The sequence below is a fragment of the Rhinolophus ferrumequinum genome (genome assembly GCF_004115265.2).
Source record: "Rhinolophus ferrumequinum isolate MPI-CBG mRhiFer1 chromosome 15 unlocalized genomic scaffold, mRhiFer1_v1.p scaffold_54_arrow_ctg1_1, whole genome shotgun sequence".
Classification (NCBI taxonomy): Eukaryota; Metazoa; Chordata; class Mammalia; order Chiroptera; family Rhinolophidae; genus Rhinolophus; species Rhinolophus ferrumequinum.
Window position 1 is genome coordinate 1,373,667 of NW_022680357.1, and position 25,544 is coordinate 1,399,210.

Genomic DNA, 25,544 nt, shown 5'->3' on the forward strand with positions numbered 1-25,544 from the left:
CTGAGGGGTGTGGTGAAAAGCAGGCCTGGGTGCCCTCCGGCAGCGGCCTGGGGAGCATCCCGGGGCAGGGCGAAGATGCTGAGGCTTCTGGACGCAGTCAGTCAACACACAAGGCTGCGTGCACACGTGCTCTGGGCGCTCCCCCTGCACACGCCCAGCACTCACGGCCCTCACGTTGCCTCCGCACCCCGTTCTCGTAACCACAAGTGGCACACTCCAGGACCAGAACCGTGGGAGGTGTGAGGACAGGGTCAGCCCGAGGCTGACATGTTGGACCCCAGCAGAAACCCAGGAGAAATTCACCTCGCTGCCGCCAAAGCTCAGGCCGCCATCTGGGCTGGGCTTCAAGGACAGAGATCTGAGAGGTTCCCTGGGCCTGGGGAAGGTGGAGCTGGCAGGGAGCTGGGTCCCACTGCAGGCTCTGAGCTTCCTTCCCTGCCCTAGGGATGCTGGCGCAGCTGAGGGCTCTGCCCGGGGAGCCCTTCTGGCCCCTGGGGAGGAGGAGGAGGGGTGCCAGAGCGCTACCTCAGCGGCTGTGTGGCCTGAGGCCAGCTGCCCTCCTCCCTAGCTGTGTCCTCATAGGGGAAGGGCTTGGGGGCAGTCACTAGATTCCCGGGGCCTGTGCCTGCACACATTTTGTAATATCCGGACACGTGATACATTTTGCAGGGGGCCTGGCCTCTCCCGTGCAGCCTCCCAGGAAGGGCAGGACACAAGCCCTGAGCTCACTGTCCTCCCTGCAGCCAGCGCCTAGGGGCCCTACGCCCCTTCTCTGCCCCAACACTTCAGTCACTTTGTGCCCAGGGCGTGTGTGGAGGGGGCAGGAGGGCAGGACCTGGGATGGGGCTGCAGGATGGTGTGCCAGGGGTGCAAAGGGCCAGGAGCAACTGGTCAGGGTTTCAGGGTTCAGGGAGTTGTCGGCCCACAAGCTTCCTGGCTCCTGGTGTGTTTGTGTGGGTGTGGGGGGGTCCTCTGAATCCTCGGGTCTGCGGGGCTCGGCTGCTGTGGGCCAGGCCCCTGCCACACAGGCCGGGCCAGGGGCCTTTTGGTGGCTCTTGCCAGCCCCGCGGCTGGGGGGGCGCCCGGCCTGCTGTCCTGCCTAGTCTAGCACTATTCCCTCCTGCCGCTGAGGGGCTGCTGGGTGTCGCTGCGGCCGACACCCCGGGCTTGGCGCGGGCCCAGGGCGCCTTCAGCGCCTGGCCGGGCTGCGCGCACACGCCGGCCCGAGGGCGGCCTGGCGCCTTAGACGCAGATCTCAATGGCCGTGGCCAGCACCACCTGCCCCTTGCTCTTGTCCGGGCGGCCATCGGTCCTGCTAGGGGGCCCCGGCGGGGCCAGGCCAGCGTCGGGCACGGGCACCGGCACTGGGACCGGGACGGGGACCGGGACGGGGCCGACCGCGGGGGGCGAGGGCCGGGAGCCGCTGCCGCTCTCCGTCAGCACCGTGCGCTTGAGAGGCCCCGGCGCCTCGAGGCGCAGCGGCCCCGCGGGCGGCGCGCGGTCCCCCGCCGGCTTGCGAGCCCGGTGCGAGGGCCGGCGCCGCAGCTCGGACGTGAGCTCGTGCTTGAGGAAGCGGAAGACCTCCTTGGCGGGGCCGCGCCGCTCGGGCTCGAGCGCCAGCAGCCGCTGGAACATGCGCAGCGCGGGCTCGGTGAAGCGGCGCCACTGCGAGGGCAGCCCGGGCAGGCGGCCGCGCTGCCAGCGCACGAACTCCTCGAAGAAGGCGTCCGAGCCCGAGGCCGCCTCCCACGGGAAGTTGCCGGTGAGCACGCAGAAGATGAGCACGCCGAAGGCCCACACGTCCACGCCCGTGTCCACCGCCAGGCCGTCGGCGCGGCCCGCCTGGCACACCTCGGGCGCCGTGTACGGGATGGTGCCGCTGACCCGCTTCACGCGGCAGCCCACGCGGCGCGTCATGCCGAAGTCGGCCAGCTTCACGCGGCGGCACTCGCGGTCGAACAGCAGCACGTTCTCCGGCTTGATGTCGCGGTGCACCAGCTGCCGCCCGTGCATGAAGTCCAGCGCCAGGCCCAGCTGCTGCACGCACCGCTTCACCGTGTCCTCGGGGAGCCCCACCTGGGGCAGGGGACAGGGACGGGGACCAGCTCAGGGCCACAAGCCCCTCCCCCAACTCGGTCCTTGTCCTTCCATTCACCCCTCCACCTTCACCACCACCACCACGACCAGCCAGCTGGTGCTGCCGCTCAGGTCCCACTCCCTGGTCCCACCACCCTCGGGGCCTGGCCTCTCCTGCGGCCCCGCCCCCATCTTAGAACCGGCTACCCTCCCCCACCCTACCTGGGCATCTCCAGCTCCCTGTCTGGCCCCATCATTTTTCACTTCCCCGTTTTCCCCCCAATAACTGCAGCGACTGACGGGGTACTGAGCACCTCTTGTGGGCCAGGCGCTGCGTTAATAGCCCCATCTAGGGGTGTCTCAAATCCTCACAGCGCCCATTTCCCTGGTAGGGACACTGAGGCTCCCAGAGGCCTTGTCACTTATCCCGTAGGCGGCAGAGCAGAGTCAAACCTGGCGCTGGCCCGTTGCAAAGCTCGGTGTCTGGAATGCTGGTGGCACTGTTCCTACTCCAGGGCCCCTCGTCTGGGAAGCCTCTGGTGGCCTTGCTGCCTCCCGTTTTTGTCCCCCACCCCCAGTCCTTTGCGGATGGACTTCCGCCGCCACTCGGGCTGCTTCCTTCCAGGGCTCATCGCAGTCTGTCACGTGGCTTATTGCCAAGTGTCTGTGTCCCCCATAGGCCCGGAGCAGGGCCCTGGCCTTGTAGGCTATGAGTCCTCAGCCCCCAAACAGTGACTGACATACAGTAGGTGCTCAATAAAGACTCATTGGTTAAATGAGCGGCCTGACTCCTGGGGCCCCTCCCTCAGCCCCCGCCGCACGTACCTGTGGAGGAATGATGTCAAACAGGTCCCCGGCCGGCGCGTACTCCTGCGCGAAGACGTAGCAGTCCTCGGTCTCGAACACCACGTCGAAGACCTTGATGATGAAGGGGCTGGAGGACAGGCTGTTGGTGATGCTCACCTCTCGCAGGAAGTTCTTCAGCTTGGTCTTGCTCTTGTTCACGAACTTCAGCGCCATTTTCGTGCCTGGTGGGGCAACAGTGGTGAAGGCGCCCCTCCCTTGCCCTCCTGGACCCGACACATCCCCATGCGCGTCTGCACATCTTGTCCCAGCCACAGGGCACGAGGGGGCCCAGCGGGCACGGCTTACAGTCCTCATCTTACAGGCAGGAAACAGACCCCACAAGGCGGCCGCACTTGTCAGAAGCCATGGGGCAAGTCAGGGCTCAGGCTGGGCCTCCCGCACCCAGCCGGCAGCCTTGGAGGAGGGCGCCCGCTGCGCCCCCGCACTCTCACACGCTCTTCCTGATGTGCTCTGTCCTCAGTGATCTCATCTGTCTGCCCCCACTGGGACACAGCTTCCCGGGGGCAGGGGCCTTTGTTTTGTTCATTGTTGTTTCTCCGGTGGCCACAAGCGTCGGGCGCATAGTAGGTGCTCAACAAATGTTTGTTGAATGGATGAATGAATAGGAAGGAATTAGACGCTGAGAGGTGAGGGCTTGCAGGGCCTATGTGCCCGACCTGTACCCACCTGGTGACACAGCAATGTGACACACGCATGTGTCCACAGAGCACTTACCACAGGCCTTGCCTTCAGCAATTCACACTCACAACTCATTCCTCATAATGACCCTATGAGCTGGGCGCTAATGCCATCGTATTTTACAGAGGAGGAAACCTAGGCACAGAGAGGCTGAGCTACTTGCCTAAGGTCACACAGCAAGCGAGTGGCAAAGCTCATGTGACCCTGTCTAGTGCTCCTCTGGTTGCTCTCAGTTGGCAGAGCCACCTGTCCCAGCTGTGTGCAGGTGTGGTAGCCCGTGCAGCCCCCATTCCTGACTGAGTGAATGGGGCTTGGCTGTGAGCCTACAGGGTGGGGAAGGCATCAAGCTCAGTGGTTAAGCCAGAAGGCTCTGGAGCTGATGACTGGGGTCTCATCCTCATTCAGACCCTATGTACGACCTTGGCTGAGTGACTGACTCTCTCTGGGTCTGTGTCTTCACCTGAGAAAGGGACGTGGCCACACATCCTCACAGGGTCATTTCCTACCCCTCTTTAAGCACAGTGCCCTGTTCTGGAGAACCCACCCTCAGCTCTGTCCTCTCCCTGGGGTCAGCTATCACCGATATGCTGGTGATGCCCCAAACATCACTGCCAGCCCTGACCTTGACCTCCTGAGCTCCAGATGCCCCTGGCTGCATCCCCTTGGTGTCCCAAAGGCAGCTTTGGTGTCCTGCAAGCAGCCCACCCTCCAGTCTGGGCGCTCTGCCTGGTCTCCTCCTCCCTGGGCCACTCTGTGTCCTGCTGGCCTGACCCCTGCAGAGAGCACTAGAGAGCCCAGTGAAGTCCCTAGCCCAGCCTTCAAACGAGCCACCCTGCACACTCACCTGTGCCCTTGTAGGCCACCAGGTCCACCTTCCCGTAGGTGCCTTTGCCCAGCTCGCGGACGAGTTCGTAGTGCTTGGTGACGTCACTAGCGGCCAGGGTTCGGAGGGTCAGCGCCTGCATGTCTTCAGTGAGGAGGGGCACGCCTACACCCAGTCCTGGGGCAGTCCCTGGCCCACAGCAGGGCAAGGAGTGGGGTGGCTCGGGCTCTGGGCAGCCCGTGCTCATCTTCTCCCTGTTGTGGGGGGTTTGGCATGGAGTGTGATATCAGGCCAGGGCCCCCTCCTTCACCCACCTCTTCCCTCCCCAGCAGCCAGGATCCCTGGGGCTGAGGCTGGATGCCAGGCCCAAGATGGCCACGAGGGGGCGACAAGCATCTCTGCTGCATCACCTTTCCCCAAAGCTTCAGGCTGAGCAAGCGCCTGTCCCTGCCACCCTGGGGGTGGGGGCACTTGGGGACCGCCGGCCTGTTTGTCTCATGCTGTCATCTAGACACAGTGTCAGGGACGATTCTCACACAAAGACGTGCCATAGACTCAGTTCACACGAATGCACCCCTTCACAAGTGTTAACCACACCTGCGGTTGCTCAGGTTGCTCAGGTGCCGTTCAGAGCCCTGGGGACACAGCCCTAAGCGAACAGGTAAGCACTCTGCCTTAGGGGACTTCCGTTCTGGGGGGGATGGATGGTGAACACAGGAATTCTATATTGTGAGAAAAGGTGATGGGGCTGCAGAGAAAATAAGGCAGAGGGTAGGGAGACGAGGCCAGAGGGGAGAGGTCACAGTATCAAATACCGCAGGCCTGTAGCCTCAGAAAAGTGGCAGGCTGGAGCAGATACGGTCACACACCCACCACACACAACCCCGCCACGCCGTCAGGTACACACAGCATGGCTGTGGGCCCAGGACCCCGCCGGGCCCCGGCCTCCCCATTCACGGCCTGCCTGACCCCTCAGCGTCCACACAAGCTGGGTGGGCTTCCTGGATGCACCCACCCCTCAGAGGCGCTGAGTTTGCCTCCAGATGGTGTTGGGGGACAGAGCTGCAGCGGGGAGTCTGGGCTTGGGGCGCAGTGAACGTCCTGGGGCTTGTGTTTCTTGTCTGTCTGATGGGGGAGGGTTAGACTGAGCGGCTGAACCTCCAGGAGCAGGGATGCGTGTGTTGTGAGCCTGTTTGTGTAGGAGCAGGAGGCTGGCACCGAATCCCCTAGAAGCCCCTCCAGGCTGGCCCCGCAGGCTGCCTCCTCTGCCCTCCCCTCACTCCCCCTGCCTCCGGTCCCAGGTGCGTCACCCAGCACTCCACAGCCAGCCCTGCAGGACCACCCAAGGCTCCAAGAGAAAGCAGACTTGGAGCCAGACAGCGGGTTTGAACCTTAGCTCTTGCTAGCTGGTTGGCTAGCGAGTTACTTCATCTCTCTGTGCCTCGGTTTCCCATCAATTAAAAAGGATAGAAGAACCCCTTCTCCCTCTGGGCTGTTGTGAGGATTCAGTGCGTTAACAGACGTGAAATGCTTAGTGCCTGGTTCACAGTACGTGCTCCATCACGGTCAGGGTCAGGTGTGGCTGTGTGCTCACTGGTGTGGTCATTCTCGGGCTGAGTGTGGCCAGAGGCGTGGCGCAGGGGCCTGGCATCCCCGCCGCTCCCCTTCTACCCCAAACCCTCCTCTCCTCCTCTGCTTTCCCCTTCCCTCGCTGCACGACCCAGCCTCCCACTTCACAGGGAGAGAAACATCAGGAGGGAACTTCCTGGCCTCCCACCCAGTCCCACACGGAGCTCCATCTGCGCGTCCTCCAGCTGGCTGGGGGAGCAGGGAGCCCTCCTCCCGCCCCCCTGCTTCCTCAGGCTCCTGCTGCCCATTCAGTCCCCTTCCCCTCCGCTCATGAACAAGCCTGTTCTGACAGAACCTCTCTGCCTGCTCGTTTTCCTCTCCTATCCATCTGAAACGCAACACAAGCGGCCTCGTGTCTCTAACTCATGTCCCAGACCTGGTCCTGCACCCCCCTCCCTGTGTCACCATGTGTGTGGGATCCTGCCATAGCACCGTCACCAAATCTATGCAGCCCCAGCTCTGGGCTGGACAGCACTGGCCCCTCGAGCTGCAGCCACCACCTGGGCTGAAGTGGGTGACACCTCCCGACTAGTCTTCCCTGGTTTCAGAGCTGGAAGGAGTCCACCCACTGCCTGGGGGAGCGGATCCCGAGGGAGAGGCGAGGCAATGGCTCTTGTGCAGTGGGGGGCGCTGAGGCTTGTGTGCCGGGTCCTTCAGTGAAGCGGGGCTCCCCCGAGGGGCGCTGATGAGCACACGTCCGTCCTCTTTGCCCTGCCTGCCAGGGAGATACGCTGGGCGGCTCTGCTGCCCTACTTCTGATGTGTGTGGACCCCCCAGGGCTGCTGAGGTGGGGGGGCCACGTGGGTGCAGGCGCGTGTACACAGGTGTGCAACGCTCGCACTTCGGGCTTTGGCCACAACAGTTCATGTCTGTTTCCACATCCCTTGGGACCTTGACCTAGAAGCCCTGATGGTGCCTGGCTCCTCCTGCTGCTTTGGCCTCAGACTTGTCCGGGGTGGGCACCGGGCAGGGGTGGGTTCGGGCCCCACGCCTGCCCCTCAGCCCAGGCTCCACTCAGACTCTGCACACTGAGCGGCACTGCCCGTCTCCTGCACTGTTCCCACTGCCGGCCCGCACCTCCTCCCTCACACCCCAACCCCTGGGTGTCATTACCCTCAGGTCCCAACCTCCAGGAAGCCTTGCCTGCCGCCCCAGCATTCAGACAGGGTGTGTCTCTCTCAGGGCCCCTGTGGAATATCTTGGGTTATTCTCCGCGGTTTCCCATCTGTCCCCGTCAACACGCCATGAGCCCCGAGGGCTGGGACGACGTCAGATCAACTCGCCCTCATCCCTTCCCTTGGTTCCTAGGGTCCAGTTTTGGGGGTCATCCCTACTGCCCGCTCCCTCCTCTCCCTCTCAGGCCTGTTCTCTGCAAGGTGTCAGCGGGTGACAAGGAACTAATCTATACACGGTCCCTGCTGCTGCGTCATCCCCCCAGGTACACGCTGCCTCTGACCCAGTTACGACACACGTGGCAGGAGGTGCAGCAGGGAGCAATGGGAATGGCATGGCCTTGGGGCGCAGCAGGCGCGGCCTGGACCTCACGTGCACCACTGCTTAGCTGGGTGACCTTGAGCGAGTCACAGCTCTTCTCTGGGCCTCAGTTTCCACCTCATACAATGAAGAAAATAATAAGAAGAGCAGCAGCTAACACTTACATGGTACACACGTGTCAGGCCCTGTTCCAGGGATGAACTCATCTCACCCTCACAGCTCCGTGAGGGGGGTGCTGTCACCCCCACAGCAGAAAGAGGGCGGCGCAGGGACCAAATAACGTGCCCAGGAGCAGACAGCTCGTGCTGGGATGGCTCGAGAATGGGCGCTTTCACTACTATGTTTTCCCAAGTCAGCGTGTTGGAGCCTCTCCTCCAGACCCCTCAGTATCCAAGCGGGAAACTGAGGCTGGAAGAGGGCAGGGCCTCAGCCACGCATGCGTGGGTCCTGGTGAGCTGCTTCAGTGTATTAACTCGCTTAGTCCTCACAGCGGCCCAGGCGGTGGGGACCAGCTCCTCTCTGCAGGTGGGCACTGGAGCCCAGAGCGAATCAACACCCCTGCCTCATGAGTCCCTGGAGGCATTTGTGTGGCAACAGCAGGGAACTTGACCTAAAAGAGTTTTACCTTCACCAGCGTGTCACTTCCGTTGTGGGCTGGGTGGCCGTGAACCTCCCGGCAGCAGGCGGGGAGGCCCCTGGCTGACCCCGGGCGCTGGCACTGCCTCTGTTCACACTCCAGCTGACAACACCCAGGGGACCCCACGTGACTCGCCCTTCAATGGATGTCCTCGGGGGCCCCAAGGGAGGCCCTCGGTTTCCTACCTCTGTTGCGGAAGGCAGGAGGGTGTCACCCACTTTTCATGGCAGCCGTTGTGGCTCTGACCACAGAGGCTCTGGCCCTGGGGGTGGGGTCTTCTGCCACATGCTGGCAGGGCCACAGAAGTGGGGGAGGGTTTCCCCAGCAAGAAGCAAGGCTGAACTGCATGGCTTCCTGTTGGCAGGCCATTCGAGCTGGGCGCCCTGTGAAAACTACACCCAACGCATAACCCGACTCAGGCTTACTTCGGAACCCCTTGGGCTCACATATACACAGTGCCAGCTTGGCAAAACTTCAGTCACTGAGTCCTCACCAGTCCCGAGGGGAAGGGGAGACCTACTTCCTATTTCTTAAAAACAGCTTAACTGAGGTATAACTTACGTAGCACAAAATTCTCCCAAAGTAAGGGCACAATTCAGTGATTTTAGTAAATGTGTGGCGCGGCCACAATCAAGTGATGCTTTCTGTTTTATAGTGCGAGAGGTGTACACTATGGTTACAGCACACACAGCCAACCGTCCACCAAACGGTTCCCTTCTCTGTAATACAGAGCCGTTGCTGGCTGGCGGCCGGCAGCAGGGAACTGCGTGTCTTGCCTCCCTTGTGTCCAGGTGGGGACACGGGACTGGCTTTCCCCAAAGGTATGTGAACAGACATGACGTGTGTCACTGCTAAGCTGGGGCTTTTAAGAAGGGGGAGTTTCTGCATTCTCTCTTCGGAACGCTGGTTTGGGTATAGACGCCAAGACCCTAAAAAGACAGTGGAGCCACAAGACAGGGGGAGCCGGGCTGTGGGGGGCCTCCTGCTGACGCTTATCCGCTCTGCATTTTAGCTGAGCCAGAAGCAAACTTCTGCTGTGTGAGGCTGCCGCCATACAGGGGCTTATTCGTCACAGAAGCTGGAGCGCCACTTCATTCAAGGGTTATGTGGCAAGTGAGCAAAAGAGTAAGATGTGAACCCCAGTGTGTCCGACTGCCAGGTGTGCCAGACAAGGTAATAACACTGGCAGCCAAATGACAAGAATCCAATCAAAGGAGCAGATGGAGGATGGCCAGGGGGAGAACCAGGGGGCCTGTCCCTTTCCTGTCTCGTGGCAGAATACTAACACTGGTACATACTGATCGAGCATTTATCACATGCCAGGTGCTGCGCTAACACTGTGGATTAAATCATTTAACAATCACAGGACTGGGAGGCAGGCACTGCTACAACTACCCCCATTTCATAGGCAGGGACACTGAGGCACAGATGAGCTAAGGGACCGGCCCAGGGGCTACCCATTGGCCCAGCTGGGATTTGAACTCAGGCTACCAGGCTTCAGATCCCAGCACTCTATCCTTCGTGGCTTCTGAAGGCAGACTCAGGCAGACAGCAGCTCAGAATGAGGGTGCTCAGTCCCCGTCACGGGTGGGGTGTGTGTGGGGGGTTGACAGGCAGATACTGAATCCGTGATGAGTGGAGGACGAGGTTAGACCAAGCGATGGCAGTCAGACCTTTGTGACTCTCACTCCTGGATTCTAAGAGGCTCTGTCCCCTCCCTCTGGTCCCTGGACCTATGCTGTCCCTTAGTCGGCAGAGGCAAACCCCAAGGGGATCCTTAACAAAGCCCCCGCTGGAGGGTTGCCACTGAAGGGATGACTGTTCCTGGGTGAGTCGCCTCTCTGGGTCGGTATTACTACAAGTCACTGTGAAAAAGCAGCCCCCAGATGGGACTGCAGGTACCGAGCGGAGACAGGGAGCCCCTCCACTCTCTCACCTGCTTCACTTTGCTTCTCTGTAAAGTGAGGGGCGCTGGCGCGTCATTCCCTTCGCCTGCGTGGCTGAGTCAGCTCTGCACACCCCCACATCTCCCCTCGCCTGCCTCCCCATTCCTCCCCTCCAACCCCCTAGACGCATGGTCAGATCAGTTTTCTGGAGAGCAGATCGGACCGGCTCTTGCGTAGCTCACGCATTTTCAGTGCTGTCCTGAACGGGCCTGTGATGTTTTTTCCTGCTCAGCACCCATTTCCCCTCTTCAGGGAATGGCCTCTCCCGGCTCAGTAAGGTTGTCTCCACCCCGGCTTGCGGGGCAGGCCAGGCCCAGGGACCCATCCCACCACGGGGTCACTGTGACTGGTTCAGAGACGAACACGTGACCCACGGTGACCCACTGAGGTCTTGCCCTAGGACTTTTGCTGTAGCTTCCAGGAAAGGGAGGCCTTCTGACCCCCGGGCTGCAAGGCTGGGGGACACAGGCCTGGAGCTGTTGGGGGCTGGTTTTGCCACCAGGATGGGAGAGCCTGCCTGAGAATGAGGCAACAGAGAGATACGCAGAGCTGCAAGATGGGGAGATTTCCGATGGTCTTGAACGCCTCAGTCAGGTGTGCCGAAGGCCAGTTATATCCCTGAACATTTGTTTCATGAAATCAAAACATTTCCCTTTTGGCTTAAGCTGGTTTGAGTGGAGTTGATGCCACTTGCAACCTAAAGCCTGCATACGCATATCTACTCCAGTCCAGGCACCATGCTGGGTGCTGGCACGGGGCAAGGAGGTCAGAGTGACGTACAGCAGATAGAGGGTACAAGCCTACAAATTACGGAGGCAGGTAACCAGAGGCCAGGGAGGCAATGGTCAGGGCACTGGCAGTGGGGATTGGAATGGCTTCCTGGAGGAAGTGACACCTGAATGAGTCTGGAAGGGGATTACCGATTCAGCAAGAAACCCAAGAGCTCCTTGAAAGCCGGCCTCATGCCTTAATCATCTTGCTATTTCTAACACGTAGCCAGGGTGTGACAAATGCTGGGTGAATAATTCTTTGCATGTTTGGGAAGTTGTAACTTTTTATATCGTGGCTTTTCCTGAATGTGACCCTGTGGGCACAGAGCTATTTTCCCGGGGGCTTGTGTGGGGGTATCGTCAGCTCCGTTTTACAGCTGTGGAGGCTGATGGCCAGAAGAGAACAGTGATTTGCTCAAAATCACATAGAAAGTCCGCGGCAGGGCTGGGCTGGAGGCCAGAGTGTCTGCAGCCCCCGCCCCAAGCACAGCAGCAATGGAAGCGGTCATCCAGTCCTCACCGCAGCCTATGACACAGGGACTATTCTTCACGCCAAATTATAGAAGAGGAAACTGAGGCACGGGGGGGGGTCATGTCACCTGACCAAGATTATCCAGTAAGTGGCAGAACCAGGATTCAAATCCAGGCGTTATCATTGCAATGTCCAAAAGCCTAACAACTATGCTTACTGTTTCTAGAACGATAGAGTAAAAAGTATCACTTATTTTCCCAACATGCCAACGCTTTACATGTTTGCTGCCATTCAATTTTCGTAGCAACCCCGTTTTACAGATAAGGGTGCTGACGCTCAGAGGGGTTAAGCAACTTTCTCACGGCCCCTCAGCAGGTGAGAGGCGGAGCCAGGGATTGAACCTGGAACCTCCACCGCTCTAGCTCCCCTTCCCTGCTCTTGGTCTCTGGTTTGCAGCGCAGGCCTCTCTCCGGCCCCACTGTTCAGCACCACAGGCGTGGACAGCACCCGGGCAGGCCCGCACCACGTGCAAGGCCGGTGCGGGAGGCGAGGCAGCAAGGATGGAGGAAGTGCCGCAGAATCAGAACCCGGGCCTCCAGGGCTGGGGACGCTGGATTCGACCCAAGTGTCCATCAGTTAAATAAACGGCAACATATCCAAACGTGCCTTTCCAGTGGCCCCTGAACCCGCTAGAGCCAGAAAGGGACTTGGGAGGTCATGTGACCCCAGCTACCGTATTTCCCAGGTGAGAAGACAGAGGATGAAATGGGGCTTTCCCAAGATTGAGCAGCAGAAACTGGGAACAACTTTCTTCCCTCTCCCGTCCCCACCGGGACAGCCTTAGGGCTTCCCTGCTGCCAGGCTCGGCTTCTGGCTCCGGCCTCTGCTCAGCCTCCCCTTCTAGCTGGCAGAGTCTGCCCTTCCCGGGGCACATCCTGGTGGTTATTAATAGCCTGTGACGCTGTCTACGCAGCTGGTACCCAGGGATGGAACAGGCTCGCCAGCCTCCTTGGCCCTCCTCCCCAGCCAGGCACTGTGGGGTGATGGGAGCCGTGGCCTCACCCCTCCTAGCCTACCTGTGGCAGCCTCCGTGGGGACGGGAGGAGGCACGGGCCTTGCTGCCTGGGTGAGGGGACAGCCCAGCACTCAGAGGTATCAGCAGGCGAGCCCCTGGGGCCCTGGCCGGGGGTCTAGCAGTGGACAGCAAGTGGCCACTGTCCACCAGAGAGACGGCTGGGTGAGCAGAGGCTCCCAGAAGGGAGCAGCCCTTCCCCAGACACAGCCCTCACCTCCTCCCCCCCCCGAGCCCCAATAGAGGAATGGAATCGGGATGCAGCCTAGCTGTGGAGCCGGGAGCCCAGAAGCTTGGGATGAGTCGCCCTCTCTCTCTGTGCCTCCATTTGCTCATCAGGAGAACGGGGATAATAACGGTGCCGGTTAAAGTATTATTAACAATAGCCAACATTTATGAAACACTCAGAGTATAAGTACTCTACATGTCTACGTATATTGACTCATTTAAACCTCACAAGCACCTTAGGAGAAGCTGCTGTTATAATTCCCATTGCAGTATACCCCTTCCAGCTCAGGAAACTGAGACTCAGAGAAGGGAGGACCGAGGGTCACACAGCGAGGACATGGCTTAGAGATATATGTCTGGCTCCAGAACATTCAATAAGTATTTGTTGAGCACCTACTATGTGCTTGGTCCTTGGAGCTGCGATCATTCATGAGCCCGACAAACAGCCCTGCCTGCAAGGAACTTATATTCTAGTTTGGAGGCAGACGATAATAAAAATACATAAGAGGCATACGTAAGTCAGACAGTAAGGAGCCCTGAAGAGAAAACAAAGCAGGGAGAGGTGAGGAGAAGGCTGCGTGCGTGCGGATCCTGCGGTGGGAAAGCTTTCTTGGCAGAGGCATGGGGAGTGGGGTGGGTGGGGGGGTGTGCCTTGCTCAGGGAACAGCGAGGTGGCCAGCACGGCTGCAGGGTGGTGGGTAAGGGTGAGGGGCGGGGGATAAGGGTGGAGGTAAGGAGGGGGGCAGTGTGCAGGGTCCTGGAGCCCCCAGTGAGGACCTTTCACTGAGCGAGGTTCACGCCAAGCTCCAGCCAGGCCCTGAGGGGAGGAGAGAGAGACAGCAGGACCTCGACCCAGCTTGCACTCAGACGCTCAGAGTCCCGGAGTCCAGCCCCCGGGCATTCCACCGCCGTCTGTGGGGTGAGGCTGAGGGCAGAGCCGGGGAGGGAAGGCTGAGGCTTTCGAGGAGTCCTGAGGGCCCCAGATGTAGAGTCCTCTGTGCTGGCTCGCGCCTGCCTGCCTGCCTGCCTGCCTGCCTGCCTGCCGTCACCCCACATGAGCAGAGGAGGGGGCAGGGAAGCCGATCACCAGATCTGCCCAGGACGACTGCAGCCGGAGCCCAGGTTAGATCCTCTCGGGTCTTTTGGCTGGAGTTGCCCTGGAAACCGTGTGAGTGATGGAAAAGTGGGAAGACTCTTCCCTAAATCCCAGCTATGGAACCTGGAGTCAAGACCTTCACCCCTGAGCCTCCTTTTTTTTTTTTTAACCTGTATAATTGGGGCTGCCATTCCCTTTCTGCTCAGAGCTTTTGAGGACAAATATTAAGAGCGAACCCTTAGTGGGTACTCAGTGCCACCACAGCACTTTCCACATTCACTCAGTTCATCCCCACCGTGACCCCGACACGGCCAGTACTGGTACCATCCACTCTTTGCAGATGAGCGATCCCCACACAGACGTTACACCTTGCACAAGGTCACGCAGCGGGGTCTAGATGGTGTCCTTTTTACCACTAAACCACGTCAACTGTGGGCCCCCCTGCTCCTCCGGAGACACACGGGGTCCAGCTCCCTACTGAGGTGGGGGTGGGCAACAGACCTGGGAACTGCCCTGGGGCAGGGATTTCTGCAGCCTCTGTGGGTCCGGATCAGCAGGAGGCGTACCCACCCTCCGCAGTGCCCCTCGGTGCCATCCCAACACCCAGAGGCATTTGGGACGTTCTCTGCTTCTCTCATGACTGGCGAAAGCCACATGGAGGGCAGCTCTGCAGTGGGGAGTCACAGCGACTTCCTCGCCAGACCAGCTCATTTGCATACCCGGCAGGGTGTGGCAGAAGTAATAAGAACAAACACTGGCGGGCAGGCACTGCTACAAGTGCTTAACCAGTAAGCGGTTCATTTCATCCACAACCCCAGGAAGTTGGAGCAGTTATTATTCCCATTCTACATCAGAAGAAACTGAGGCACAGAGGACGACTGCTTTGTCCAAGGTCATGTAGCCAGTGAATGGTAGAGGTGGGATTTGAACCCAAGCCGTTTGACGCCAGTTACACACCAACCTTGCGGGGCTCAGAGCTGAGCTCAATCCCTGTTCTGGGTTAATGCTGGTCTCAGGGCTCAGTGAGAAAGTGACGGCCCGTGCTCGGCGTGGAGCACTTGACATTGGAAAATGCTCCCTTGCTTCCTTCCAACCCTCATATTACATGGCTCCCCGAGTGGGGGCTGAGCTGGCAGTCTGGGCCTGTCCCCTCTTCAGACTGTGGCCAAGCTATGGCGGGGAGAAGGGAGGGTGGGTGGACAGGGGAGGGGAGGGGGCTTTAACTGACCCCTCTAGGCCTAACTGCCAGAGCTCCCCGAGACCAGGGGCATGGGGGGGCAGTTGGGGGAAGGCTCTGGGTCTATTGGAGGTGCTGGTCCAGGCCTGGGCCTGAGGCCCATCCACCTGGGGCAGAAAGCCCAGCGACGGGCAGAGCACTTAGAAAGCAGAGCCGGGAAGGAAGAGGGCTTCAATGGCAGAACCAGGGCCAGGCCGCCCTCCATCCCACCCCTCAGGCCCCTCACAGACCCTCGGGCTTGAACCCCACTCCCCCAGGGGCAGAGGCAGGCTCCACGCTCTTAAACACCACACACGACCGCCTCTCAATCACCCGCGTCCCCTTCACGGGGACAGCACCAAATGTCCTCTGGCTTCCTTGGATGCGCTACAGGAAAACCAAGGTGCTTCCTGAGGCTTGGTCTCCCGCTTGCCAGCGGCCCTTTTAATAAGAGCCAAGTTACCAAGCGCTTTTCACATGCCGGACTCGGTCCTAGCCCTTTTCACGCTTTAGCTCACACAAGCCCCCTGAAAACCCTGAGGTAGGCATTATCCTTGTTTTCCACGTGAGTAAACTAAGTGACTTGCCCAAGGTCACACAGCAGCTTCCGTGGGATGCAAACCCGGGCAGAGTGCAGGGCCCGTGCTCTCAACGACGGTGCTCGGCCGTCTCCTTCGACCTCGGGCTGCTGTAGACCTCCATCCAGGGCCAGGCCGAGTGCCTGGTGGCCGGTGCTGGCCCCTGGCCTAGCTAGGTTACTTAGCAACATCCACCGGTTTCATTCATGTTTAGAGAATGTCAATCTTTTCGAGTGACTTCTGCCCCCTGGCTCCCATGTCTCCTGCCTGAGCCAAACTAGAGCAGGTTGGACTTAGCCCTAGAAAATTAGAACAAGGGGACTGCTTCCAGCTTCTGGTTCCTCTCGGCCACATGGGTAAACTAAGGCCCAGGGAGTAGCCCTCCCCCAGAGTCTTCAGCAAGACATGGGCCTAGACCTTGGGCTTTTACTCCTGGGCACGTGGGACAGTTGAAACAGGTGCTGGGGTGGCTGAATCCTTCTCGCATTGAGAGTGGCATAAGAGGGGAGTGGAAAGTGGGACCAGGCTGTCGATGCCCTTAAGGTCCCACAGGGATGTGCTCTGTGCACGTTCTAACTTGGTCATGGGGGAGGCAGGGGACACGCACATGTGCAAAACACGCGGACAAAGGTCACCCACAGAGCAAACCCTTTCTGGCTCCACCCCGGGCCAGGAGGGGCCAGCAGGTCGAGTCAATGAGTGAACAGGTCAGGTGGCACCTGGGGCAGGCTGGAGAGCGGTGCCCGATCTAAAGAAGGGCGTCACTGTCACTCTTTGGCTCTGGCCTGGGCTCAACACGATCTGCTTTTTCAAGAGGATCCCAAAATCAATATTTGTATGTAAAACTGTATGTGAAACTGCTAAAATGTTTTTTTTTTTTTAGCATTGGCAACAAATGCAAATATGAGAAAAACACTGTTTAGATCAACAAAATGAGTCTAGAAGCTGTATTTTACAACATGTGCTGTACATGCTGGGCTCTGTCTGGAGTTAGACAAAGCTGACGCAGTGGGGACAGGCAGACCTGGTTGCGTCCCCTGGAGCTCTGGGTCTGTTGGGCCCAGATGGGTCTAGATGTGAGGACACACTCTCACGGCACATGCAGACACTTGCCGCTGGCTCCCAGCCACGGACCCATCCACCAATCCAATGCAGCTCTCCACTCCGTGCCAGCCCAGGTCAGAGCAGAGGGGGACCTGGAGGCACAGAATTGCTCCTGAGCCATCCAAGGTGAGGCTTTTTAGGTGGGGAAACAGCACATGGCGGAGGGAGGGAAGGAGGAAGGGAGTTAGGGGACGTGGAGATGAGCCAGAGGTGAAGCAGAGGGTGAAGAGTGGCAGTGGGAGATGACACGCAGGAGGTGGTTTGGGGCCACACTGCAAACGGCTTTGCCTGCAGTTTAGTCCAGACTGAATAGGAAGCCACTGCAGGTTGGTGAGGAGGGGAGGTTGTGAGGAGGGGAGCTCTGACTCCCTGACCCCTCAAATCTCTGCTCTTTAGCCTCTCACTCCACTCCCTCGCCTGTGGGTCATACGATGAGACCCTGGGCTCCTGGGAACCCACTATGGGAAACAAACTCCTTCAGAGATGAAGGAACACTTCTGGAGGCTTCCTGGGGCCCCACTACGATTTGCATCGACCCCTCCAGCTGCAGAAGGGGTGGCCCACTCTGTCATGATCTCTGGGAGATGCCACACGCTTGTCCAAGGTCACCTACTCTTCAGGGCAGTTGGCTCCCCCACAGCCTGTGCTGAGGGGGGTGGCCTCAACTGTCCTTGAATTTGCAGGAGGGGCTGCCAGAGGTCTAACCAGAAGCACCCCCACCCTTTTCTCCTGCTGGTCACATCCTCCCTCTTGGGCCAATGGCAGCAGTAGGTGGGGGTGGGGGTCCTTGGTATTGGGAAGCGAAGAGGAGGAACTGGCCACCCAGCCTCAGGGCCCCTGAGTCTGCAGCAGGGTGGGGATCGGGTGCTTCAGACCTGGCGTCAGAACTGGTCAGTGGGGCTGGACCAGGCCCACCTAGCCGGTCCAACTGAGCGTGGCCTGGGCCGATGAGAACAGGAAAGGGGATCAGAATGAAGTGGGGACAAGGACCTTGCCTCCGGTGCCTGGTATTTCACAGACACCAGCTGAAGGTTTCCTGAATGAATAAATGAACAAAGGGACTCCTGGCGGGGCTACCTGTACCCAGCCCTGCAGAGGGCTCAGAGAGGACAGACTGCTGGAGACCCCAGGAGCCCAGAGTGTGTTTCCTGGGCACTGTCCAGCCCCTTCTCTGGGATCTCTGATCCAGAATTTCAGGGGACAACGTCCCCAGGGCCTCTCCTCTTCCATGAGCCTGGGGTTCAGGACCTCAGTGAGGGCCAGGTGGGGTACTGCTTTGTGTACTGCCTGGAGAGCGAAGGTGAGAACCTAGAACTGTCCAACTCGGTTGCCCAGGACACACTGACCCAACCTGAGGTTTGGCCCCAGGTGTTCTGGAGTCGGAAGAAGGGAAAGCCTGGGCTTTGCTGCCCCTGGGGCACGTGGGGACAGAAAAGTGACCTGAAATGGCTCTCCATCCAGGCGCCCTCCCCTCTCCAGAAACCAGCGCCTCACTTTGGAAAGGGCTTGCCGCCTCCCCGTCCTGCAGGGAACACAAAGTATGGCCAGGGTGAAGACCTCCCCTGTGGCCTGGGTGGGGCGTGGAGTCACAGTGAAAACAAGGGCTTCCCACTCATTCTCTTCAACACACCCCTTCCCTTTCACAGACAAAGACACACACCCAAAGCCCTAGGGCCACACACTACAGGCCACTTTACCTATATACACCCCCAAATCTTCTCCTCCCGGGGGGGGGGGGGGGGGGGGGGGACTTCACTTGGGAACTCATCCTGGCCTTGGGGGGAGGGGTGCATATACCCACCAAACCGAGCATCCAACAGCTCCAGGCTTACATTTTTTTTTTGGGGGGGGACTCTACACTCTACTCCCCTTTCCGTCGCCCAAGAGGCTCTTGCACAACTCCCCAGTGGGGCCCGAGAGCTGCACCCAAACCCCAGGGCTAGGGTGTGGGGTGGGGGAAGGGAGGAGGAGGGGGCGGCTCCTCTAACCGAGACACAAAGAGACGTCCTTCAGCCTCGGCTCCATGGCGACGCTGGGGGGGGGGGCCGGTACGCACCCGATACTTCCTTTCCCACCTGCAGGGCTAGCGGCCTCTGCAGCCACTCACCTGGGCCCGGCTTACCTGGGCTGGGGCCGCGGGGACGCCGCGGCAGGGGGCCTGGGCGCCGTCTCGGTTTTCGTCAGCCCGGCCCGGGGGGGCTCAGGGCTCCACAACCATGGGCTGGGTGGGATGCGAAGGCGCCGCGAGGGGCTCAGTTGTCCCCGTCCTGGAGCTCTGGGAGGGGGGGTCCCCGAGGCCTCCTGCTGGTAAGGGATAGCTCTTGCTGTCCTCGGGTCCCTAGATTCGGGGTTTCTGTGTACCGGAACTGGGGGTGTCTAGGACACCCGAGGGCCGTTCAGACCCAGGGGCGTTCAGAGCTGGGTCTTCGTGTTTTGAGGTGTGGAGTTGTATTGACCAAGATCTTGAGAAGGGGGGGCCCGTGATGCCGGACAGGAAGGGTCACTGCGTTCTAGGTCTTGGGGGGCCCAGATTGAAGAAGGGGAGTCTTCGCGGTACCGTAGGAACGTCGCTTGTTTTCTGAATGCGGACGAAGTCTTCGCCTTACCCGGCTGGGGAGTCGCTCGGTGTTGGATTTGGAGGGGCCCCCCCCCGCTTTCCTCTGGGTCCTGGATGTAGTGGGGGATCCCCGCGCTCCCCGGCTGCGGGGGTTTGCTGAGTCCCGGCCACCGGCAAGGGGCTGGGAGGAAGCCCCTCAGCCGCTGGGGGCCTCCGTCGCCGCCGCTACGAGCAGCCCGGCCCTGCGGTCCCGGACCCCGGCCTGGCCCGGGCTCTGGCTGCGGCTCCGGCTCGCGCTCCGCCTGGTGCTCGGGCTCCGGCCCCGGCGCCCGCCCGGGCTGCGCTCCATCGCGGCATCGCGGCTCCGCCCTCCAGCCCGCGCGCACCTGCCCGCCTGGCCCGTGGCTCCGCCCTCTGGCTCGCGCGCCGCCGCCCGCCCCTTTGTCCGCCCCGCTCGGCGCGCGCCCCGGCGCACGCGCACTGGCTCCCGCGCGCGCCCTCCCCCCCGCCCGCCGCGCTCTCCGGGCTCCGATTCCCTCCGCGAGGAAGGAGCGGCGCGCGGCGCCCCCACCCCGCCTTCCGCCCGCGCTGGGTCCTAGCGCCGGGGCGCTCCCGCCCTCTCCTCCCACCCCCGTTTTTTCTAGGTCAGAGCCCACGAGGGGGCGAGAACGAGGTTAGAGAGGACTCGGGGGAGTCTGAGAGAGTCACCTGGTCCCTCCTCCTGGCCCCTGCGGGACCAGACTGCCCCAGACTGTCCCAGTCTGTTCTTGTGGGGCGGAGCCTGTGTCTGCTTCGAGGAGGAAACATCCAACCAAGCTCTGCAATCGAGTGTGCGTTCATTCATTCGTCGGTGTGTCCTTCCATCCATCCATCCCATATTGAGCAAGACCTCAGAGAACTAAGTCTACTCAGGGAAGAGGTCAGAAACTGGGGCCCGGGGTGTCACGGGCAGCCCACATCTCTGTCTGGACCCTTGTTGTACATGGCAGTGATTGTCGTGGGACGCTCAGTCCTCTCGAGATCGAAGGGAGGACGGGGGATTCCAGGCCTAGAGAGCAGCGTGTGCAGAGACACCACCTGGGCGTGAAGGAGCTTCGTGTGTTTGCTGATGCAATTGGTGGCCTGGGAGGAAGCCAGGTGGCTGAAGATGGAGGTGACACAGGGACCGCTCATCTTCCCAGGCCCTGTTCTGTCTCTTTCTCAGCCTCACCCATGCAGCCCCCGCCACAGTTTCCCTAAGGAGAAAGCTCCCAACACGCCCTGCACCTTCCCTATTTCTTCCAACTCTTTCTTAGGGCTGTTTTCTCCCCCCAGCATACTCTTCCCAACGACCCTGGCTATTTCTAGACGTTTTAGAGCCAGGGATTGTAAACGCAAGTACCTATAGGTCACATAAATTAGTGACTGGGGCCCGGTGTAAGTAAGGTGATAGGGGGTGGTGGACCCAGCACACGGAAGCATCGTGGGCCCTGTGTGGACAGACCATTTTTCAACAAAAGCAGGGAATTCGTAGTTGGACATAAAATCCTCCCCACGTGAATGTTGGAAACAAACTCCCCAAATTCAGAAATACTGAATGGGCCAAATGAAACATTCTTTTGGGCCAAATCTGGCCCCTGGGCCATCACTATGAAACCTGTGCTGGTGAGAACATTGCCTTAGCTCTTCTTGTGTCTCCCTCCTGACTTACCTAGACTATTTTTTTCTAGAATCCGAGTCCTATGTGACCATCATCAGCTCTGTAAAATACAACGTGGACTGGGTTGTTTCTCTACATCAACTTGCCAGTGACTCCCTGTAACATCTGGGGTAAAAAGCTAACTAACTTCCATCTCCTGCCGTTCAAATCCTTTAGCCTGTGAGCCTCCTGCGTTCCCCCTCTTGAGGCCCCCTCTTCTCCCTTCAGCCAGTGTTCCTAGAACATCTGCTTTCTTGCACCTCTGTCTGTGCCTGATACTCTTTTGTTTCTTCTGTCTAGAGCATCTTTCCTTTCTTCTTTGTTCCCCAAACAAGTGGTACTCCAAGGTAACCTCCTCTATACCTCGCTTGCCTCTCTCACCCCTCCCGTCCTGCTACTGTTCCCAAGTTTCAAATTTCACCCTAACTTTGTTCTAATCCTCTTCAAGTAATGGCCGCAAACAAACTAATGGAGGAGTATGAGTTATTGGGCCGGCGGCAGAGGGAGGCTAGAGAGGGAGGAAGAGGGAAGGGACTGTCTTCCTGTATCTAACAACCGAGCCAGATCCTTATAACGTAAAGAGCACTTTCCTCTTTTCACCGGCAAGGAAACTGAGGGTGAGAGAGGGGCAGAGATAGAATCAGGCTTTGAAATGCTTCCGCCATGGTTATCAAGGGGTAACACAGTTCAAAGTCACCTTCTGTGGATGTCTTTCCTGATTCCTCAACGGGATTTGATTACTTCCACTGTGATCAGTAAAGTTTAGCCAAAATGAATGTGGTGATCAAATCCCCCCGCCCTGAGCTCTGCAGGGTGGTGGGTCTTGGTCCCCAAAGGGGACACACTCTTACCAGCAAGGGTCCCATTAAAATTTAAGCTATGGCTGCTACCAGGACACTTTGGACTCCATGTGTTCTGGGACCCTCATTTACTAAAAGCGACTAGATACTCAGTAACTGACCCTTAGTTACTAGAAGTTGCTAGAAGAAGGCAGAGATGCTTTTGCAAAGTGGGAACAGGGAGAAATACCGGAATATGGAAACCAGGGGTCCACTGCAGTGACCCCCTGGTTTTGATACCCAAGAGTTTAGACCCCTTCTGGACTGAAGGGTTGGGTCACATCACCAGGTGACCCATCAAGACCTGCCAAGGTGACAGTTGAGGGTGTGGATAATTGAGAATGGATAGTGGATGAGGTAAAGGATGGTTACCAGTTACGGCCCCAAGGTCAAGTGCAGCAAGCAGGAGGGGAGCTGTCGTTCGTACCACCCACCTTCCTCTTCAGTTTCCCCCTTCGGAAGAGAGGCTCACAGCATCCACAGAGAAGCTGGGCGGCCCAGGGGTGGGCTGTGGTGGCCGTGAACATGTACCACCCTAATCTCTGATTGCAAGGATGACAATTCCGAGGGCAGCAGCTGTGGCGTCTCTCCAAGGTTCACAGAGGAGGCTCTGCTTTGCTTCCTTCTAGCCAGTCCCAGCCAGTGACTGAGCACAGCAGAGACATCTTGAAGACAGGGCTTCTCGGATGGGCAACCTGAGATGAAGGACTGTTGTTGGCTTCGTGGAAACTTTCTTAACGTCGCACTGCAGCCTAAAATTCCTCTTATCTTTCCTTCCTTCCTTCCTTCCTTCCTTCCTTCCTTCCTTCCTTCCTTCCTTCCTTCCTTCCTTCCTTCCTTCCTTCCCTGTTTCAGACGTTGGCTCTGTTGCATCCTGATGGTTCTCCAGTGTCTTCTGACTCCCCTATTTTCCTTTCCAAGCATTCTCCCCAACAAATCGCTTGTGCATCTGACCTCATCTTGGCCTGCTTCTTGGAAGTCTGAACCAACATCACATACCTGAAGAGAGGAACTAAAGCACATGTGTGTGATGCTACAGTCCTTTTCTCTAAACACCCAGGGACCACCCAGTCTTGCCAGCTCAAAGTTTTGTATCCACAGCAGTGCAGCCTTGCCAGGGAGGGTCTCGAAGGGTGTAATTTAGACAGCAGAACACAGAGATAAAACTTGGCTATGGTTTCCATAGCGACACAGAAGAAACGTCAGAAAACAGAGATCTCCACTTAGATTTCCTCCGCCTCGAGCCCACAACCCTCCTTAGTCCCGGCGCGTCCTCACGCTTCTGGGCAGCCGGTTGCAGCACAAGGAAGCACGTGATGCCAGGAAGCCTCAAGACTATGTACCTTCTCTTTGGCTGCATTTTATAGTCACTGAGGTGTCAGAATTTCTGCTACTGGCGGAGAGGGAGCAGGGATGGGAAGGAATCACAATAGAATCCCTGTCCTCTCGAATCTATACATCCAAACGTTTCAAACTGTACGAGTTTGGGTAACTCTACCAGCTGTAGTGAACAACGTTCTTTAAAAGACACTGTTTCGGCCACCTTGAGTCTCCATGTTGGGGGAAATGGTGGCATCTGGAGATTGTTCTAGATCTCGGATGCTCCTTGTCACGACAGACTGAAGGTATTCCTGGCTCGTTGGTCTGCCTGACGGTGGTCTTGTACAAGAAGAACCCCTCCTCCCAACGGCCACCAACACACCCAGGGCATTGCTGGGACCCTGGTGGCACTGGTGACTGAGTAGCTCAGAGAGCTGACCAGGTTTAGGACGCGGAAGAGGATGAGATCTGGGGCAAAGTTTACAGGAGAAACTGGCCACAGCCAGGAGCAGAAGCGTCCAGGGCCGCTTGGAGACACAGGTCAAGTTCTGGCTGAGAAGGAAAACCAAGAGTTCCACCAGAACCCGCGAAGGCTCAGAAAGGAGACAGCGGGCAGCCCAGGACCTGCAGGGCCTGGAGGCCACACAGCTTTGAAACGCGCCACGGAGAACTGTTCTGAAGTGAGAAACACAGCATTCCAGCAAGAGTTCTGACGAGCTGCCCCCCTCCTGTGTGACCGAGGCCAGCAGGGTGTCACTGATGATGGGAAGTACAGTGCAGAGGGAACAACCTGCTTCTCTCTGACATGGCAGAGCCGCTCTCGTCCTGGGAGATGCTTTGAAGTCCCTCGAAGCCGCTGAAAGCCTGCCCGCTGACTTGAGGCGAACATCTCTGTCAGCCAACCCGCCAGGGGAGCCCCTGAGGGACACAATCCAGGAAATGGGGCTGGGGCAGGGGAGGGGAAGCCATCCTTCTCTGTCATGCTTCTTTTCTTTTACTCTTAAAAATATCTGACACCAATAGGATAAAATGTTAACATTGATTCTAGCCGTGGGGCTGCATAGGTTTTTATTTTTCTGGATTTCCTGTCACTTTTTTCCCCCCGCAAATCATTCAAACTTATGCAGTAGACGTGTTTTTAAATGGGGTCTTGTAAAAAAAAAAAGGGGGGGGAGGATCAAAGAAATAACTTTTTCGCTGTGGAATTCTACATTTTTGAAAGCCACGCCCAACAACTATGTAAGTAGGGCCCCACCTCTCACCCCCCGCCCCCCACCGGGCTATGGCTGGGTGTGGCTGTTTCTCTGGGAAGTTGTGGAATGAGGATCGGATAGGTTTCCACGCGCAACCCATGCGTGTTCCCGGGGAGCGGGTAGCATCTTTTGAAATCCCCAGAACATAGGCAGGGGGCTACTCAGAGCGGACTCAGTCCCAGCTTGTTCCACGAGGACAGGTCACCAAAGCCACCCCAGGACTGCAGGCAATTGGAGGGAACAGACGCTGTCTGGACCACATCCCTAGGGGGCCTGGCTTCAGTGGTGTCCTCGTTTGGGTTTCCCAGATACACACCTTGAACTAGCAGATTCGAGAGCAAGTCTTTTACTTGGCAGGTGATCCCAGGGAGGGGAGTGGAGAAGAGACAGGAGGGCAGTGACAGGGGTACGTTATCAAACAAGTCACCACTTGGAGCAGCTGGTGGGAACCCCACTGGGGAGCTCTCAGGGACAGTGCAGGACGCCCATTGGTACACACATGACATTATTTTACCCCAAGCCCAGTCTGGCGTTGGTGGGAGCTGCAGGGGGAGGGCAATGCCATGGAGGTGAGCAGAGGGGGAGGGGCCACTCAGGAAGCTGTGGGCAGGGATGGTGTCTGCCACAAATGACCAGCCCTTAGAACAGGGCCATCGCTGCCCTGATGGCCCTGAAAAGGGAAGTGACACTGTTCCAAGAGGAATAGAACTCTGCTACCCAGCAACCTATGTCCCTCATGTTTTAGCAATGAACCCACGTACTCCTTTGGGGACCCCCATTCTTTGGCATATCCTTCCTTACTCATTAGGGGTTCTGATGGCAGTGCTTCCCTCTTGGGCTGTAGCAGGTGGGGGGGAGAGGGCTTGTGACTCAGCCCCCACCAATCAGTGTACACCAGCCCCCTGGCCAGAGTTATCGTTTCTGAGACGGGTCTGCGTCCCAACCCAGGCCAATCTGATTCTGATACAAGTCTGTTTCCATTGCACTTGACAGAGGGTGGGATGTAAGCCGGGGTTGCTACCAGCAGGGAGACCCTCCCAGAAAATGAAGCCAACACAGCAGACAGTAGAGTCAAGAGGCGAAGAGACTCAGAATCCTCCTGCCATCATTTGAGCTCCTGGATCTAGCCATGCCTGAAGGCTGCACTTTGCCGGTTTGTAATCCAAAAGAGTCCATTTCGTGCTTATTCACTTGGACGTGGGGCGCTGTCA

The 25,544-nt window shown here is 58.7% G+C and overlaps 1 protein-coding gene across 2 annotated transcripts in view; it reads right to left on the bottom strand.

Annotated features, from left to right (window-relative positions):
- Positions 1-1,103: 1,103 nt before the first annotated feature.
- Positions 1,104-25,544, bottom strand: part of SBK1 (SH3 domain binding kinase 1) — a 45,362-nt gene continuing 20,921 nt past the window's right edge. Inside the window, exons 1-4 of one of the 2 annotated variants that reach the window (XM_033101549.1) lie at positions 18,809-19,617; positions 4,466-4,698; positions 2,902-3,104; positions 1,104-2,076 (exon numbers count right to left, since the gene is read on the bottom strand). In XM_033101549.1, coding sequence (XP_032957440.1) covers positions 1,243-2,076; positions 2,902-3,104; positions 4,466-4,691 — 1,263 coding nt within the window. In that variant the 5' untranslated portion in view covers positions 4,692-4,698; positions 18,809-19,617 and the 3' untranslated portion in view covers positions 1,104-1,242. Of the gene's footprint in view, positions 2,077-2,901; positions 3,105-4,465; positions 4,699-18,808; positions 19,618-25,544 lie in introns of those variants that run through there. The other variant, XM_033101550.1, reaches the window with a different exon arrangement.